This window comes from Engystomops pustulosus, chromosome 10, assembly GCF_040894005.1.
Source record: "Engystomops pustulosus chromosome 10, aEngPut4.maternal, whole genome shotgun sequence".
Lineage (NCBI taxonomy): Eukaryota > Metazoa > Chordata > Amphibia > Anura > Leptodactylidae > Engystomops > Engystomops pustulosus.
In genome coordinates, this window is record NC_092420.1 from 76855628 (window position 1) to 76873178 (window position 17551).

Below are 17551 nucleotides of genomic sequence, written 5' to 3' on the forward strand. Positions count from 1 at the left end.
TCACATTGGCTCATTCGCTGATGTCAGGCGGACCGCAAGCAAGGGAATAAGTAATTTGTAGCTTTAACCCTACCTAATTGTAGCTTTAACCCGACATGTTTGTCCATAAAAGTAATTTGCACTAAAATGAACAATGTTCATGAAAATAAAACCTAATCTTTTGATTACACCGATAAATAGTCAGGAATACTCTGTTCTGCATGTACTAATAGTACACAAAAAGTGACACTGTGATTGAAGTTACCCCTTCCAACGTTCCTTCAGATATGTTTTTGAAACAAACACAGGTCCCTTTATCCCCTTTGATCTCTAACTTTGTACTGTGCAGACATCATGTCGTGACTTCAGGCCTTGACTTTGTGTATTCGCTGGACAGTGATGATGCTTTGATATTGTACTGTACCCCCCTGGTTTTTACTCACCAACTGACTTTGTTTTGTCTTCTCTCTTCCCTATAATCTACCTAATTTAATGTAGGGAATGTTGCCAGTTGGGGGGGGGGGTGGGAGCATTATTTTTGGTGACCGTCAAACAGGGGCGTAACTTTAGAGGGTGCAGAGGTTGCGATCGCACCTGGGCCCAAGGGGTTAAGGGGGCCCTTATGGTGTCACTTACATTATAGTCGGGGGCCTGGCACAGGCTTTGCACTGGGGCCCACCAGCTTCTAGTTATGCCACTGCCGTCAAGTAGACGGGAGGTTTGAGGATCTCTACCCCGTTCCCCCTCCTGTCCTGACAACAACTTTCATATGTGATTGGGTAAAGGGGAACCAGCTTCCAAAAAGTAAAACAAACTTTGTAGGGCACTTTTATTAGCTTCCCAGACGCAACTGTTCTCAACCTGTCTCACTGTACTATGTCATGAAAAATTGAATTTTTTGGTGATGAACTTCTCAGTGGTCGTGGAGGTGGTCATGCCTACTGGTGAACCTGTTGTCTCCTTTCTGCGATGGTCAGGAATAATAGACTTATGTGCTTAAATCTAAAAAGAATGTGATTATTATACAGCTCCCTGTGTTAGAGCTTTGCTGGGTAATTCCAGTATTCACTTAAACGGGAATGCAATTTTTGGGGAAAAAAGAAAAACTACAATTAAGGGTTTTAAAGGGCATCTACCACCAGGATGAAGGAATGTATGCAAATGAGCATGAGGGGCTCCAGGCTCCATTGACACCTATGGAGTCGGGAGCCCCTCAGGCTCATTTGCATACAGTCTTACATCCTGGTGGTAGATGTGGTTTTAAATAAGGCCGGTTATTCACCAGTAAATCCTCAAAAGTGACAAATAAGGAATGGATTTTTCTTGTAACTATTTATGAAACAGCGAAAAATCAGTATTATCAGTGTCTACATTATTTTTATGTGATGGTTTATTGACCCCCCCCCCCCCCAAAACCAATACCAAAGGGCAAAAACTAACTTACACAAGGTGCAGTAGGTGCAGGTTATAATAAAAATAATTATATTAAAATGACAACACTATTCAAATAGTTACATTTGATGGTAGTGTATGAATATATAGAAAATTAATCTCTATGTCTCTCATTGACAGCATATTGTACACAGATCTCGTGATTCTGTATAATCAACAAAAGTCAAGTGACTGGTCATCGAAACTGGCCGGGAAGAACTGTGAGAGAAAGCTGCTTCTACCTAAAGGATATAATAGGTATGTTACAAACTCATGTAGACTGTCTCTTGTTTGGCTTTTGGTGGATATTGCTGCAATTTTGGATCTATTGGGAGGCATTCATCATGCACTAGCACAGGGGGCAGGAACCTTTTTGGCTGAGAGAGCCATAAACACCACATATTTTAAAATGTAATATGAACAAGCCCCCCAGTAGATAGGTAGCCACAGCACATGCCAACCAGTAGATAGCTAGTCACAGCAAAAAAAAATTAATACTCACCTACCTGTGCTCCCTACAGCCTACTCATTGTTGCTCCTGCGCTCTTTTCTATGATCCAGGCACCTCTGTCGTCATTGCTTAGTCGACAGCAACTGGGTCAAAAATGAGAGGGGACACTGAATGTCGGCGGGCACTCCTCTCTTTGATGCAGGCGCCATCGCTTAAGCAATCAGTGGGTCGCACAAAGGAGGCAGGCAGCGGTAACATCGCTGCCTGTGTCCAGTGATCAGCGCTGTGCGTGTCTTAGATGAACACAATCCCGATCCCTATTAAGCCAGATGCAGCAATCAAAAGTGCCACATCTGGCTCCCGAGCCATAGGTTCCCTACCCCTGCACTAGCACTACCTGCCCCCATCCCCACCACCACACCTAGAGGCCCCAACATCCTGATATATCTGGTGGACAGCTGCGCTACTGTAGTATTGTATGCCAGGGTGATATGTTTTACCTTTATTTATAAAAAGAAGACACAAAATTATCCAAAATCATCATTGTCAAAATTCGAAATTATTTGCTTTTCACGCCCCCATATGTGTTACTAGCTAGCATTTTCCATATCTGTGCTTTATGTTGGTATCCTTTTTAAATTGTCCTTTTATTTTATTATGAATTCTTAACAAAATTTCCAAATTTCTTGCTTTCAATGAGCTTTGATATATATCACATGAAAAACCCCATATTAATAGAAAAACACATCCTATAGGGCAAAAAGGCAAAACGGCAGTTAAAAACATAGTTGGTAATACTAACAATGCAATGCAATCCCAAATCTTTAACTGTCTGTATCTGCTGGTTTGTAGCTCACAGTACCAAAATAATAAGATCTGAAAGATGAGATTCTTAACTTTAATATGGCACCAAAAACATGTTTCCAGGTACTATAGAACCCGTTGCTGCCTGGGTCTATAGAGTACAGTCACGCCAAGATCTTCGCTGGGAGGTCCCAACGGAAAGACATTTCGGCTGGAGTGACACTTAAAAAGTAGAGATGAGCGAGCACTAAAATGCTCGGGTACTCGTTATTCGAGACAAACTTTTCCCGATGCTCGAGTGCTCGTCTCGAATAACGAGCCCCATTGAAGTCAATGGGAGACTCGAGCATTTTTCAAGGGGACCAAGGCTCTGCACAGGGAAGCTTGGCCAAACACCTGGGAACCTCAGAAAAGGATGGAAACACCACGGAAATGGACAGGAAACAGCAGGGGCAGCATGCATGGATGCCTCTGAGGCTGCTTAATCGCACCATTATGCCAAAATTATGGGCAACAGCATGGCCATGATAGAGTGACAGAATGAAGCTAGATAGCATCTAAAACATCCAATAATTGACCCTGACACTATAGTGGACGGCATGCAGAGGCAGCGGCAGCAGGCTAGAGAGTGTCATGGCGACATACCCTAAATGGACTCAGGCTTCAAACCAATGGGTGGCAGAGAGGAACCAAAGGAGGTGAGCAAGAAGCGCTCAAATAATATCGGTACATGATAAAAGTTTGCCAGTATATTTTGTGGATTACACAGCAGGGTGGCGACAAAGTTAACATGGAAGCCATGGAAACAACCCAAAATTCTGCCTGACACAGCTCGTTTGATAAGGGGACCATGTATGGAGGCAGTGAACTAGTAGTAGATTAAAGGTGCTGCAGTTAAAACTATGTTAGTTGGATCTTGGCATGGAGCTGGCGCTCCGCTGCCAGGCGAGCTTTCGCCAATCCAAGCCCCTGTCTCTAGGCTACTCCCCAAACAGCACTTCTAAGAACCTTTTGTATAAGATCAAGTGTAGTAGCGTTCTTATAAGTTTAGGATATGGCGGGTGAGGGGAATGTAAACAGATGCGCAAGAAGCGCTGAAATAATATTGGTAAATGATAAAAGTTTGCCAGTAATTTTTGTGGATTACACAGCAGGGTGGCGACAAAGTTAACAAGTTTGTTGTGGAAGCCATGAAAACAACCCAAAATTCTGCCTGACACAGCTCGTTTGATAAGGGGACCATGTATGCTTACAGTTCATGCCAGTCGCTGCACTGGCTGCCAGTCTCCTTTCGAATAGTATAAAATAATAACCCTCATCCATAAAGCTCTGTATAATGCTGCACCCCCCTACCTCTCCTCTCTTATCTCAGTCTATCGCCCAACCCGTGCTCTTAGATCCGCCAGTGATCTTAGATTAACCTCTACCCTAGTGCGGACCTCCCACTCGCGTCTCCAAGACTTCTCTAGAGCTGCACCAATTCTATGGAATGCTCTGCCCTGGACTATCAGACTAATACCTAACCTCCAAAGTTTCAAACGTGCTCTTAAAACCCATTTCTTTAGGCAAGCCTATAACACTCATTAACTGCATGAAGTTTTAACTCTTCTACTAACCCGTCCTGTGTCATCCTCCCATCTGTTATCCAGCAACCAACAGGCACCAGACTTCTCTACAGTCCCATTCACCCTGGACCTGGTATATAAGATGACGGCTGAGTGGTTCAAGCGACAGCAATTCCATTTATTATATTTTGTTCTATTCCCTAAGAAGAATGGCTTGACCATTAAATATTCTTTTACCTCGTGTTACCCCATCATCTTCATAAACCGTAAGCTCTGGCGAGCAGGGACCTCACTCCTGTTGTTCCATACAAATGTTGTGCTCTGTTACATTACATTTGTATTTGTTTCCTATGATTTGTAAAGCGCTACGGAATATGATGGCGCTATATAAATAAAGATTATTATTATTATTATGGAGGCAGTGAACTAGTAGTAGATTAAAGGTGCTGCAGTTAAAACTATGTTAGTTGGATCTTGGGATGGAGCTGGCGCTCCGCAGCCAGGCGAGCTTTCGCCAATCCAAGCCCCTGTCTCTAGGCTACTCCCCAAACAGCACTTCTAAGAACCTTTTGTATAAGATCAAGTGTAGTAGCGTTCTTATAAGTTTGGGATATGGCGGGTGAGGGGAATGTAAACAGATGCGCAAGAAGCGCTGAAATAATATTGGTAAATGATAAAAGTTTATTAGTATATTTTGTGGATAACACAGCTGGGTGGCGACAAAGTTAACAACTTTGATGTGGAATCCATGAAAACAACCCAAATTTCTGCCTGACACACCTCGTTTGATAAAGGGACGATGTATGGAGGCAGCTATATGGATGACTTTTGGAGGTAGCAATGGAGACAACGTGTGGAGGCTGCTATGGAGACAATTTAATTTGGATAGTGCCTGTATGTGGCAGTCCCAAAAATTTTTCAAACCAGAGGAGCAGGTAGGTGGCCCTCCAGAAAAATTGAATAGATTGAGTGCCTGTATGTGGCAGTCCCAAAAAGTTTTCAAACCAGAGGAGCAGGTAGGTGGCCCTCCAGAAAAATAGAATAGATTGAGTGCCTGTATGTGGCAGTCCCAAAAAGTTTTCAAACCAGAGGAGCAGGTAGGTGGCCCTCCAGAAAAATGGAATCGATTGAGTGCCTGTATGTGGCAGTCCCAAAAAGTTTTCAAACCAGAGGAGCAGGTAGGTGGCCCTCCAGAAAAATTGAATAGATTGAGTGCCTGTATGTGGCAGTCCCAAAAAGTTTTCAAACCAGAGGAGCAGGTAGGTGGCCCTCCAGAAAAATGGAATCGATTGAGTGCCTGTATGTGGCAGTCCCAAAAAGTTTTCAAACCAGAGGAGCAGGTAGGTGGCCCTCCAGAAAAATTGAATAGATTGAGTGCCTGTATGTGGCACTCCCAAAAATTGTTTAAAACAGAGGAACGGGTCGGTGGCCCTCCAGAAAAATTGAATAGATTGAGTGCCTGTATGTGGCACTCCCAAAAATTGTTTAAAACAGAGGACCGGGTCGGTGGCCCTCCAGAAAAATTAAATGCATAAAGTACTATAGCTAGAGCCAGTGGGCCCTGTCAAAAAATAGCCAGTTTCCTCTGCTTTACTGTACAAAGAGGAGGAGAAGGAGGAAAATGAGGAGGAGGAGGAGTGGATAAATTATTCAGGTTGAGCTTCCTTCACCTGGTGGAGATTGGAAATTATGAGAAATCCAGGCTTTATTCATCTTAATAAGCGTCAGCCTGTCAGCGCTGTCAGTCGACAGGCGTGTACGCTTATCGTTGATGATGCCACCAGCTGCACTGAAAACCCGCTCGGAAAAGACGCTAGCGGCAGGGCAGGCAAGAACCTCCAAGGCGTACAGCGCCAGTTCGTGCCACATGTCCAGCTTTGAAACCCAGTAGTTGTAGGGAGCTGTGTGATCATTTAGGACGATGGTATGGTCAGCTACGTACTCCCTCACCATCTTTCTGTAAAGATCAGCCCTACTCTGCCGAGACTGGGGACAGGTGACAGTGTCTTGCTGGGGTGACATAAAGCTGGCAAAAGCCTTGTAAAGCGTACCCTTGCCAGTGCTGGACAAGCTGCCTGCTCGCCTACTCTCCCTCGCTACTTGTCCCGCAGAACTACGCACTCTGCCGCTAGCGCTGTCAGAAGGGAAATACTGTTTCAGCTTGTGCACCAGGGCCTGCTGGTATTCATGCATTCTCACACTCCTTTCCTCTGCAGGGATGAGAGTGGAAAGATTTTGCTTGTACCGTGGGTCCAGGAGAGTGAACACCCAGTAATCGGTGCTGGAATAAATTCTTTGTACGCGAGGGTCACGGGATAGGCAGCCTAGCATGAAATCTGCCATATGCGCCAGAGTACCAACGCGTAAGAATTCACTCCCCTCACTGGCCTGACTGTCCATTTCCTCCTCCTCCAACTCCTCTTCTTCTGCCCATACACGCTGAACAGTGAAGGACTCAACAATGGTCCCCTCTTGTGTCTCGCCAACATTCTCCTCCTCTTCCTCCTCATCCTCGTCCACCTCCACCTCCTCCGATATGCGCTGAGAAACAGACCTAAGGGTGCTTTGGCTATCAACAAGGGAATCTTCTTCCCCCGTCTCTTGTGACGAGCGCAAAGCTTCCGACTTCATGCTGATCAGAGAGTTTTTCAACAGGCCAAGCAGCGGGATGGTGAGGCTGATGATGGCGGCATCGCCACTGACCATCTGTGTTGACTCCTCAAAGTTACTCAGCACCTGACAGATATCAGACATCCACGTCCACTCCTCATTGTAGACTTGAGGAAGCTGACTGACCTGACTACCAGTTCTGGTGGAAGTTGACATCTGGCAGTCTACAATGGCTCGGCGCTGCTGGTAAACTCTGGATAACATGGTCAGTGTTGAATTCCACCTCGTGGGCACGTCGCACAACAGTCGGTGAGCGGGCAGTTGGAGGCGGCGCTGCGCTGCCCTGAGAGTGGCAGCATCTGTGCTGGACTTCCTGAAATGCGCACAGATGCGGCGCACCTTCGTGAGCAAATCTGACAGATTGGGGTATGTCTTGAGGAAACGCTGAACTATCAGATTTAACACATGGGCCAGGCATGGCACATGTGTCAGTCTGCCGAGTTGCAGAGCCGCCACCAGGTTACGGCCGTTGTCACACACAACCATGCCTGGCTTCAGGTTCAGCGGTGCCAGCCACAGATCAGTCTGCGCCGTGATGCCCTGTAATAGCTCTTGGGCGGTGTGCCTTTTATCGCCTAGGCTCAGCAGTTTGAGCACCGCCTGCTGTCGCTTAGCGACGGCACTGCTGCTGTGCCTAGAGCTACCGACTGATGGCGCCGTGCCCACGGATGGTAGTTCGGAGGAGGAGGTGGAGGAGGGGTGGGAGGAGGAGGAGGCATAGTAGGCCTGAAACACCTGGACCGAGGTAGGCTCCGCAATCCTCGGCGTCGGCAGTATATGACCAGCCCCAGGGTCAGACTCGGTCCCAGCCTCCACCAAGTTAACCCAATGTGCCGTCAGCGATATATAGTGGCCCTGCCCGGCAGCACTCGTCCACGTGTCCGTGGTCAGGTGGACCTTGTCAGAAACGGCGTTGGTCAGGGCACGGGTGATGTTGTCTGACACGTGCTGGTGCAGGGCTGGGACGGCACACCGGGAAAAGTAGTGGCGGCTGGGGACCAAATACCGAGGGGCGGCCGCCGCCATGAGGTTGCGAAAGGCCTCGGTCTCTACTAGCCTATAGGGCAGCATCTCCAGGCTAAGCAATCTGGAGATGTGGACATTAAGGGCTTGGGCGTGCGGGTGGGTTGCACTATATTTGCGTTTCCGCTCCAGCGTCTGGGGTATGGAGAGCTGAACGCTGGTGGATGCTGTGGAGGATCGTGGAGGCGACGATGGGGTTTTTGTGGCAGGGTCCTGGGCAGGGGGCTGACTATCAGCTGACACAGGGGAAGGAGCAGTGGTGTGCACGGCCGGAGGTGAACGGGCTTGTTGCCACTGAGTGGGGTGTTTAGCATTCATATGCCTGCGCATACTGGTGGTAGTTAAGCTAGTAGTGGTGGAACCCCTGCTGATCCTGGTTTGGCAAATGTTGCACACCACAGTCCGTCGGTCATCCGGTGTTTCCTTAAAGAACCTCCAGACTTCTGAAAATCTAGCCCTCGCCGCAAGAGCCCTCGCCACGGGAGCTTCACTAGTTGACACATTTGGCGCTGATGCACCAGCTCTGGCCCTGCCTCTCCGTCTGGCCCCACCACTGCCTCTTCCAACCTGTTCTGGTCGAGGACTCTCCTCCGTCTCAGAAGCACTGTGTTCACCCGGCCTATCAACCCAGCTTGGGTCTGTCACCTCATCATCCTCCGATCCCTCAGTCTGCTCCCCCCTCGGACTTCCTGCCCTGACAACAACTTCCCCACTGTCTGACAACCGTGTCTCCTCATCGTCGGACACCTCTTTACACACTTCCACTACGTCAAGAAGGTCATCATCACCCACAGACTGTGACTGGTGGAAAACCTGGGCATCGGAAAATTGCTCAGCAGCAACCGGACAAGTGGTTTGTGACTGTGGGAAGGGTCCAGAAAACAGTTCCTCAGAGTATGCCGGTTCAAATGCCAAATTTTCCTGGGAGGGGGCAGACTGGGGGGGAGGAGGCTGAGGTGCAGGAGCTGGAGGAGTGGCGATTTCGGTGACATGGGTGGACTGCGTGGAAGACTGACTGGTGGACAAATTGCTCGAAGCATTGTCGGCAATCCACGACATCACCTGTTCGCACTGTTCTGGCCTCAACAGTGCTCTACCACGAGTCCCAGTAACTTCAGACATGAACCTAGGGAGTGTAGCTCTGCGGCGTTCCCCTGCTCCCTCATAAGCAGGTGGTGTCTCACCCCGGCCAGGACCACGGCCTCTGACCCCTGCAGTAGTTGGACGCCCACGTCCCCGCCCTCGTCCTCTACCCCTAGCCCTCGGGTTAAACATTTTTAAAATGAGAGTTATAACTTTAATTTTTTTTTAACTTTTTTTTGTGTTTTTTGTGTTTTTGAGTTTTTAAAACCAAACGATGCTATCCTATTGCTATGGCTATTTTCTAGCCAAGTATGAAAGCACACTACTATGCCAGATGAGATGACGCAGAGTTATGAAACAAAATAAACGTAAAATAAAAAAGGAAAAATGGCAGACTGTGCCTAATTGAAATCCAACCCCTACTAAATTTTCCCACTTCGGTCTTTGCAATGGATATGTGCGTCACTAAGCGCAAAACACACCGGTCGCAAGTCTCACTACAAATTGCTTACAATTTGCTAGTAGATGCACTGCAGCAAGTACAGCCACCAGCAGATCAACCAGAAATCAAATATATATAACGCTACTGTAGGCGTAAGTAAGCCGTTTAGATTCTCCTATGGCTATTTTCTAGCCAAGTATGAAAGCACACTACTATGCCAGATGAGATGACGCAGAGTTATGAAACAAAATAAACGTAAAATAAAAAAGGAAAAATGGCAGACTGTGCCTAATTGAAATCCAACCCCTACTAAATTTTCCCACTTCGGTCTTTGCAATGGATATGTGCGTCACTAAGCGCAAAACACAGCGGTCGCAAGTCTCACTACAAATTGCTCACAATTTGCTAGTAGATGCACTGCAGCAAGTACAGCCACCAGCAGATCAACCAGAAATCAAATATATATAACGCTACTGTAGGCGTAAGTAAGCCGTTTAGATTCTCCTATGGCTATTTTCTAGCCAAGTATGAAAGCACACTACTATGCCAGATGAGATGACGCAGAGTTATGAAACAAAATAAACGTAAAGTAAAAAAGGAAAAATGGCAGACTGTGCCTAATTGAAATCCAACCCCTACTAAATTTTCCCACTTCGGTCTTTGCAATGGATATGTGCGTCACTAAGCGCAAAACACACCGGTCGCAAGTCTCACTACAAATTGCTCACAATTTGCTAGTAGATGCACTGCAGCAAGTACAGCCACCAGCAGATCAACCAGAAATCAAATATATATAACGCTACTGTAGGCGTAAGTAAGCCGTTTAGATTCTCCTATGGCTATTTTCTAGCCAAGTATGAAAGCACACTACTATGCCAGATGAGATGACGCAGAGTTATGAAACAAAATAAACGTAAAATAAAAAAGGAAAAATGGCAGACTGTGCCTAATTGAAATCCAACCCCTACTAAATTTTTCCACTTCGGTCTTTGCAATGGATATGTGCGTCACTAAGCGCAAAACACAGCGGTCGCAAGTCTCACTACAAATTGCTCACAATTTGCTAGTAGATGCACTGCAGCAAGTACAGCCACCAGCAGATCAACCAGAAATCAAATATATATAACGCTACTGTAGGCGTAAGTAAGCTGTTTGGATTCTCCTATGGCTATTTTCTAGCCATGTATGAAAGCACACTACTATGCCAGATGAGATGACACTGAGTTATTAAAAAAATAAACGTAAAATAAAAAGTAAATGGCAGACTGTGCCTAATTGAAATCAAACCCCTAATAAATTTTCCCACTTTGGTGTTTGAGGTGGATATGTGTGTCACTAAGAGCTAAACACAACGGTAGCAAGTCCCCCTGCAAATTCCTCACAATATGGTACTAGCTGCAAATAAAAAAAAAAAAGTAGAACGCTATTGTAGCCCTAAGAAGGGCTGTTGGGTTCTTGGAGAATCACTCCTGCCTAACAGTAAGCTAATAGAACACCCTAACGCTTTCCCTGACCAGCAGCAGCTCTCTCCCTAGCGGCATCCAGACACAGAATGATCCGAGCAGCGCGGGCAGCGGCTAGTCTATCCCAGGGTCACCTGATCTGGCCAGCCAACCACTGCTATCGACGTGTAAGGGTACCACGTCATGCTGGGTGGAGTGCAGAGTCTCCTGGCTTGTGATTGGCTCTGTTTCTGGCCGCCAAAAAGCAAAACGGCGGGAGCTGCCATTTTCTCGAGCGGGCGAAGTATTCGTCCGAGCAACGAGCAGTTTCGAGTACGCTAATGCTCGACCGAGCATCAAGCTCGGACGAGCATGTTCGCTCATCTCTATTAAAAAGTATATCAGTTCTGACTTATAAATCCAACTTACTACCAACCTACAGAACCTATCCTGTCCATAATCCAGGGACTGCCTGTACTTGGAATTGCTCCAGTGTTTCTGAGAAAGTTGAATCTTTTACTTTAGCTCCCCTCTATTGTCCGTCAATAACTGCCATAAGTTTTACATCCAAATTGCTAGTTAGGCTACTTACTGTCAGGTAGAAAGGATAGTCCTGGGTTGGAGATGACTCGCTGACATCACCCACCTGAGAGGAGATTGCCTAATTATCATATTAGACACTAAAATGAACAGCACAGATTACTTGGGAATGGTGGGTCCTTAGATCTGTAAAGCGACCACAAAAATATAAAGGGGAGAATTTATTATGTAATCCCCCCTCCGCTGCATCAGATACCTTAGGAGGATTCTGATGTTTTTTGGTTGTCAGATGGGGTCTCCAGAAGTGTGGTGGCCTGCCCCACACCAGCCCCCTCCATGGCGGCCACACCACTTTCATGCCCACTACCTACTTTGTGTATAAAGGGTGTAAAGGGGTCAATAGTCACAATTCTTAATGGTTTGCAAGGAATTGCAAAACCTAATTTAGCACAAGCCACATTTTGTGGCATTTTAAAAACACACAATAAAAAAGACATAAACAAGAATCAAATAGAAACTCTGCTTGTTCTGTAGGTGTGTGTTTAGAATTATCTCTCTAGTAGAGAAAATAATCCTCTTTATATGTAATCTATATCGGTAAGGGGTCATTTCTATAGTTCCAAAGTCAATGTTTACTCATTGTAACATTCTTATTTCATTTTTCACTAGAACAATGGCTCTGAACGTCCTCACCCCCTGGCTGGTCCCAATCGTCTGGGATGGAACGTATAGTATTAATATTTTAGATGCTCAACATAGTGATACTAGAATCGGACTCTTTGTATTTGCGGTCAAAAAGTAAGTATTCTGCAAATGAAAAACTGCACAAAATTACATTACCCGTATTTTTCGGCACACACAAAATCCTTTGATTCTCTCAGAAATCAAAGGTGCGCCATATAACCCAGTGCGCCTTATATATGAACCGCACTTACAGACAACAGCTGCCTTGAACTGTGCACAGGTCTGCCACCTGCTGGTCATTCATCCTTATAATCAGGTGCGGCATATAATAAGGTGCGCCTTATATATGAACCTAGACGTTTTAACTGGCATTTATTGATGGTGCTCCTTATAATCCCGTGAGCCTTATAGTCCGAAAAATACGGTAATTATTATTTTTGTAACCGAGTTGATCACAAATCACCTTAACTAGAAAATGGTGACAATAAACACCTAACAAGTTATATTCCACTTCCCTTTGTCTCTCAGTCATTTCAATGATACTAATGAACCCTTTGGGGTTCCTATTCCTTCTTAAACATTTCAACTCTGCTAAGAACCTCACAATGTGGTCACAACAATAGCACTTCTGTTTCGTCACTATAATTCAATAGAGAGGTAAGGCATTGGTTGGTCTTCCATCCGTAGGTCTTCTTCTTAAAAGCCTTAAATTCCTTAAATTCCTCCTTAAATTCCTCTTCCTTAAATTCTTCTTCCATTTGATAAGGGGGGGGGGGTTGACATACAAAGCTGGTGAAGGGTCAACAAATGTGTAAACAGGCATACAGATCTGAGAGGTTTTTAATCACTGAACCCACTATGAATCAATGCAGAAACTTGAAAACAGAAGCAATATACAAGTTTATTTTTCAATAGTCACCATAGTTCTTAGGAATCAATAGTTCAGCATATCAGAGGTCCTTGCTCTTCCTGTGTTTTGAAAGCCTCGACTTTCCCTCTACTCTTATTTTTGACTCGGGTTTTCTTTACTCCTGAGACATTTAGTAAAAAAAACATATTCTGTCATTGTCTGTGCGGCTCTGCTGTATGCAATCGAGCTTCACCTCTTACTAGAGCCATTTGACCGGATGTCCCAAGCCTGGTGAAACCCAAAGGGGTAGATTTACTTACCCGGTCCCATCGCGATCCCGCGGTGCGTTGTCTGACGAGGATTCGGGTCCGGCATGATTCACTAAGATTGTGCGCCCGAGTTCCTTTCTATGTCGCTGCTGCGCCGAGGTCTGCCGGAGTTCACCTGCTTCATCCTGGTGCATGCGAGTGCTTGATCTTGCAACACAAATCCTTTTTTAAATTCTGCGGTTTGTCCGAATCCGTCGGGTTGTCCGACGGTCACGCCCCTCGATTTCTGTGGAATGCAAGCCGGCACCGATGCGCCAAAATCCAATCGCGTGCGCCAAAATCCCGGGGCAATTCAGCACAATAAGGAAATATTGGGGAAACCCGATAAACGTGTGGTGTTCGGACTCTTAGTAAATGAGCCCCAATGTATTGGCTCCTGGTCACATGATCAGGTCATGTGACCCAGTGACAGGGGGTGGTAAAAGGTTATATTTAGGAAGGGGCTTTTAGAGTAATGGTTGTTTAGATGGTTTCCATTGGCTCATCATTTGGAGTCAAATCCTCCTAGGAGCCAATACATTAACAACCTGGTTTTCGCAAACATACAGGGGCATATTTACTAAGGGTCGCGGATCGCACTTTTGTTGGACTCTGTTTCATTATGAAAAGCATTTAGAAAATTTAGTTTAAATCCTTGTATAGTAGTAATGGTGGAAATTTGTTTCTTTCAGGTATATTCGGTTTCTCCTGCCATTCCTTGAGTCTGCAGAACGTTACTTCATGGTTGGCCACAAAGTTACTTATTATGTGTTCACGGACAAGGTCAATGATGTAGTCAAACCCAAAATAGCTGAAGGCCGTATCTTACAGCTTCACCATGTGGCCGCTGACCAACGCTGGCAGGATGTGTCCATGAGAAGAATGGAAATCCTAACAGTCTTCACCAAGGAGCGTATGCCCAAAGAGATTGACTACCTGGTGTGTGCTGATGTGGATATGGTATTCAATGATCATGTAGGAGTGGAAATACTTGGAGACCTGGTGGCCACAATCCATCCGGGATATTTTCTTTCTGATACTAAGTCTTTTCCTTATGAACGTAGACCAGTCTCTGCAGCCTATGTCCCACATGGACAGGGAGACTTCTATTACATGGCTGCTCTCTATGGGGGAAAAGTGGATGAAATATACAAACTCAGCATGGCATGCCACAAGGGTATAGAAGAGGACAAGAAAAAGGACATTGAAGCTTTGTGGCAAGAGGAATCTCATCTCAACAGGTATCTAGTGTACAACAAACCGACCAAGATACTTTCACCTGAATACATCTGGGACACTGACCTACCTAATGGAGAATTCATCAAGAGGAAAAGGTTCTTAGCTGTGCACAAAAACCACCAAGTACTAAGGAACTAGAATGTTTCATTACATTTTGACTCTGGGTGGCATTGGGAGAGCAGGTCCTCGCCCTATTACCTGCAGCACTTTGTTGCCAGTTGCCAGGAAGAAGATGTTTCTCGGCCCCCTGATGGCAAGAGGCGAATGGCATCAGTTTAGGCTCATGCAGGCTCTATAGAGTCATTGTTGTGAATGTTTTATGAGCTCTTTTGCACATCATATTTGTTATAGGATCTGACGATGTTCCCCCGAGTGATGTAACAGTGGTTATTTGGACAGTTTCATCACTGGAGACCTCCCAGAGCATATGCTCAGAGCAATCACAGATCTTCATATAGGCAGTATGGGTGATCACCTAAGGACTGTGGCTTCCCAGGGGCCCGGGCCCTATATGAAGATCACATAGCCAAATAGCTTCAGGTTAAAAAAAACCTCTATAGTCACCTCCTGCTTCTTCTCCCCAGCCCCGCAGCTTTGTCTTCTCCTCTTCTGACCCGCAGAATACACTATGACGTGCCGAGGTCATGGTCGTGTGATGTTATAGCATTTGGCGCGGGCCAGAAGAGGAGAAGATTTAGCCGCTGGGAGATGAAGCTGTAAAGGGAGGGGCCCTGCTGTGCACATTTCATTAAAGTGGGGCTCTTCTGTGGAGATTTCTGTAAAGAGGGTCTTTGCTGTGACCATTTTATTAAAGGGGCGCTCTGCTGTGGACATTTCATCAAAGGGGGGGCTCTGCTGTGGCCATTTCATTAAAAGGGGGACTCTGTTGTGGACATTTCTGTAAAGGGGGGCACTGCAGAGGACATTTCTTTAAAGGGGACTCTTCAGTCACCATTTCATTATATGGGGGTCTGAAGTGGACATTTCATTAAAAGGTGCTTTGCATTGGCCATTTCATAAATAAATGGGATCTACTGTGGACATTTCTGTATTGGGGGCTCTGCTGTGGACATTTCAGTAAAGGGGGGATCTGCTGCGGACATTTCATTAAATGTACAGGCTGTGATGGTGTAGTCGGGCGGAGGAGATTAGACCTCAAGGGACGAGGTTGGTATGGACCTGGGGGCTTTATAGTCATGTGAACAGTCCAGGGGCCATGGGACACTTAATCTGCCATTGCAGGCGGATGCAATATAGTTGAATCCATCCACTGTAGGTTCCAACTGCCTCCGCTGAGTGCATATGATGCTCAGAAGGAGGGAGCAGGATGGAAAGACATATCTTGCTGTCTGAGAGCAAAACTGTTGTAGTTATTCATGGCAACTAATAATAACTCGGCTTTTATAAACTGCTGGAGGAAAATGGAAGCTGAGTGTCTCAGCTAAGAATGGCACATGAGATGTTAATCTCTACATAGGATATGTGACCTTTTTGGTGTCAGGAGATTAGATGGGTTCGGCTCTGGATAACCTGGTAAATGTTCTGCTGCAGCAAATTGCTGTTGTCATGTGTATGTTATATTCCAATCGGAGGCTTTTAAACTGACGTGTGCTGTATATTTTACAGCTGGAACACATCCCCATTCACTTTATTTTGTCTCTTGCATGAGTTGACTACATTGTGCCCATATAGTGGTCTGTGCAGTCCATGGGAGGACCACAATGACCAACACAGGAATTTGGGTGAGTCCATGCTTAGCGACTGGTACCTCCTGTATGTGGTGTATAGGTGGAGAAAACAGTGGCATAGGGTACAATTGTGGCATTGATTGCAATAGACATGGATCCCAGTAATTATGGTAAATCCCCCAAGTTTGAAAGTTCTGTGAAGTTGAGATCCCTACAATATAAAACCATTTGTGTTTGTTTTAATGTGCTTGCAATGGAGAGTACCACTGAAAAGATTTAAAGGGCTATTCCCATGAAGACAAGTTTCTTATATGTACTCAGGATAGCAAAATAACACATTCTCTAATTCACTGTTACTAACAAAAATACAGCATTTCACAGATATAAGTCCTGCCTATCTCTATCAGTCCTGCTGTACACAATTTCAGTTGCCCCTAGACACAACCCTGTAACTTCTGACTTAGGGCCGGGTGGCCGCCATCTTGGATTCCTGTGTGACTCCGTGCTGCTGAGATTTCTGTCTCTCTCTGCTTTGTGCCTGTAACCATGCCTCCCCTGCAGTACAGCACGGAGCTCACACTGACACATACACTGATTCACTTCCTGCCAGCACCACATGGTGAGGAAAGAGAAGCTGCAAGCTACAAACTCTAGGCAGATAAGCGATCCAGGGTATGGGGGAGGCAGTCACATATCTGTGAGAACAGAGATGTAGCAGTGCTGACAGTGTAAAAGTCTGTCAGCCTCTGTCTGTCATGCCTTTGTGTAATAGCCATGTCATGCATGTCTCATATCTCTTTCTATGTGTCAGTGTATAAATAAAAGTATTTATACACCTGTACCCTGATAATGTAACCACACTGTTTGCTCACAGAACTAGATGAATCATGAAGTGTCTGCTTAGAGTCCCCACCCACACCCTGGAATTTTGCACTGATCATCACTGAGTGATAGGAGTTAAAACAGAAATAAAACTGAGTAAAATTGTAAAGTAAGGGGTTAAAATGATCTTTATTGTTTAAACATCACTAGGGGATCGAGAATTTTCTTGGCCAGACAGTGAGCAGTCTTTTAACCGTCTTGGAACCTCCATTTTTTTTGCATGTAGCAACAATTTGGGGGGGGGGGGGGGGATTACAATCAAAATAGTTTGTGCAAAATATTTTGCCTAATCTGGCAGCTCCTTATTGTTTATGGTACTCCATTATGCTGCCGTTCCCCTTACCCTCATTAGTGCAAAATGCAGTGCATAATCTGCCAGTATCTAATAAATACCTTATCCAGTATCCAATAAATACAGTCTACTGGGGTTCAACTTACTCTTGGTTATTACAAAATAAAGTGCATAATCT

The 17551-nt window shown here is 45.6% G+C and overlaps 1 protein-coding gene across 1 annotated transcript; it reads left to right on the top strand.

Annotated features, from left to right (window-relative positions):
- The first annotated feature begins 1555 nt into the window (after window positions 1-1555).
- On the top strand, window positions 1556-15789 carry LOC140103674 (histo-blood group ABO system transferase 2-like). Its single transcript, XM_072126852.1, has 3 exons — window positions 1556-1668; window positions 12100-12228; window positions 13965-15789. The coding sequence occupies exons 2-3, from the start codon at window positions 12104-12106 to the stop codon at window positions 14647-14649; spliced, it is 810 nt and encodes a 269-aa protein (XP_071982953.1). The 5' UTR covers window positions 1556-1668; window positions 12100-12103; the 3' UTR covers window positions 14650-15789.
- Window positions 15790-17551: the final 1762 nt, after the last annotated feature.

Bases quoted from the DNA above. Each gene is read 5' to 3' on its own strand.
- LOC140103674 (XM_072126852.1), top strand. From the start codon at position 12,104: ATGGCTCTGAACGTCCTCACCCCCTGGCTGGTCCCAATCGTCTGGGAT. The intron at 12,229-13,964 runs GTAAGTATTCTG...TGTTTCTTTCAG, and splicing joins TTTGTATTTGCGGTCAAAAA to GTATATTCGGTTTCTCCTGC.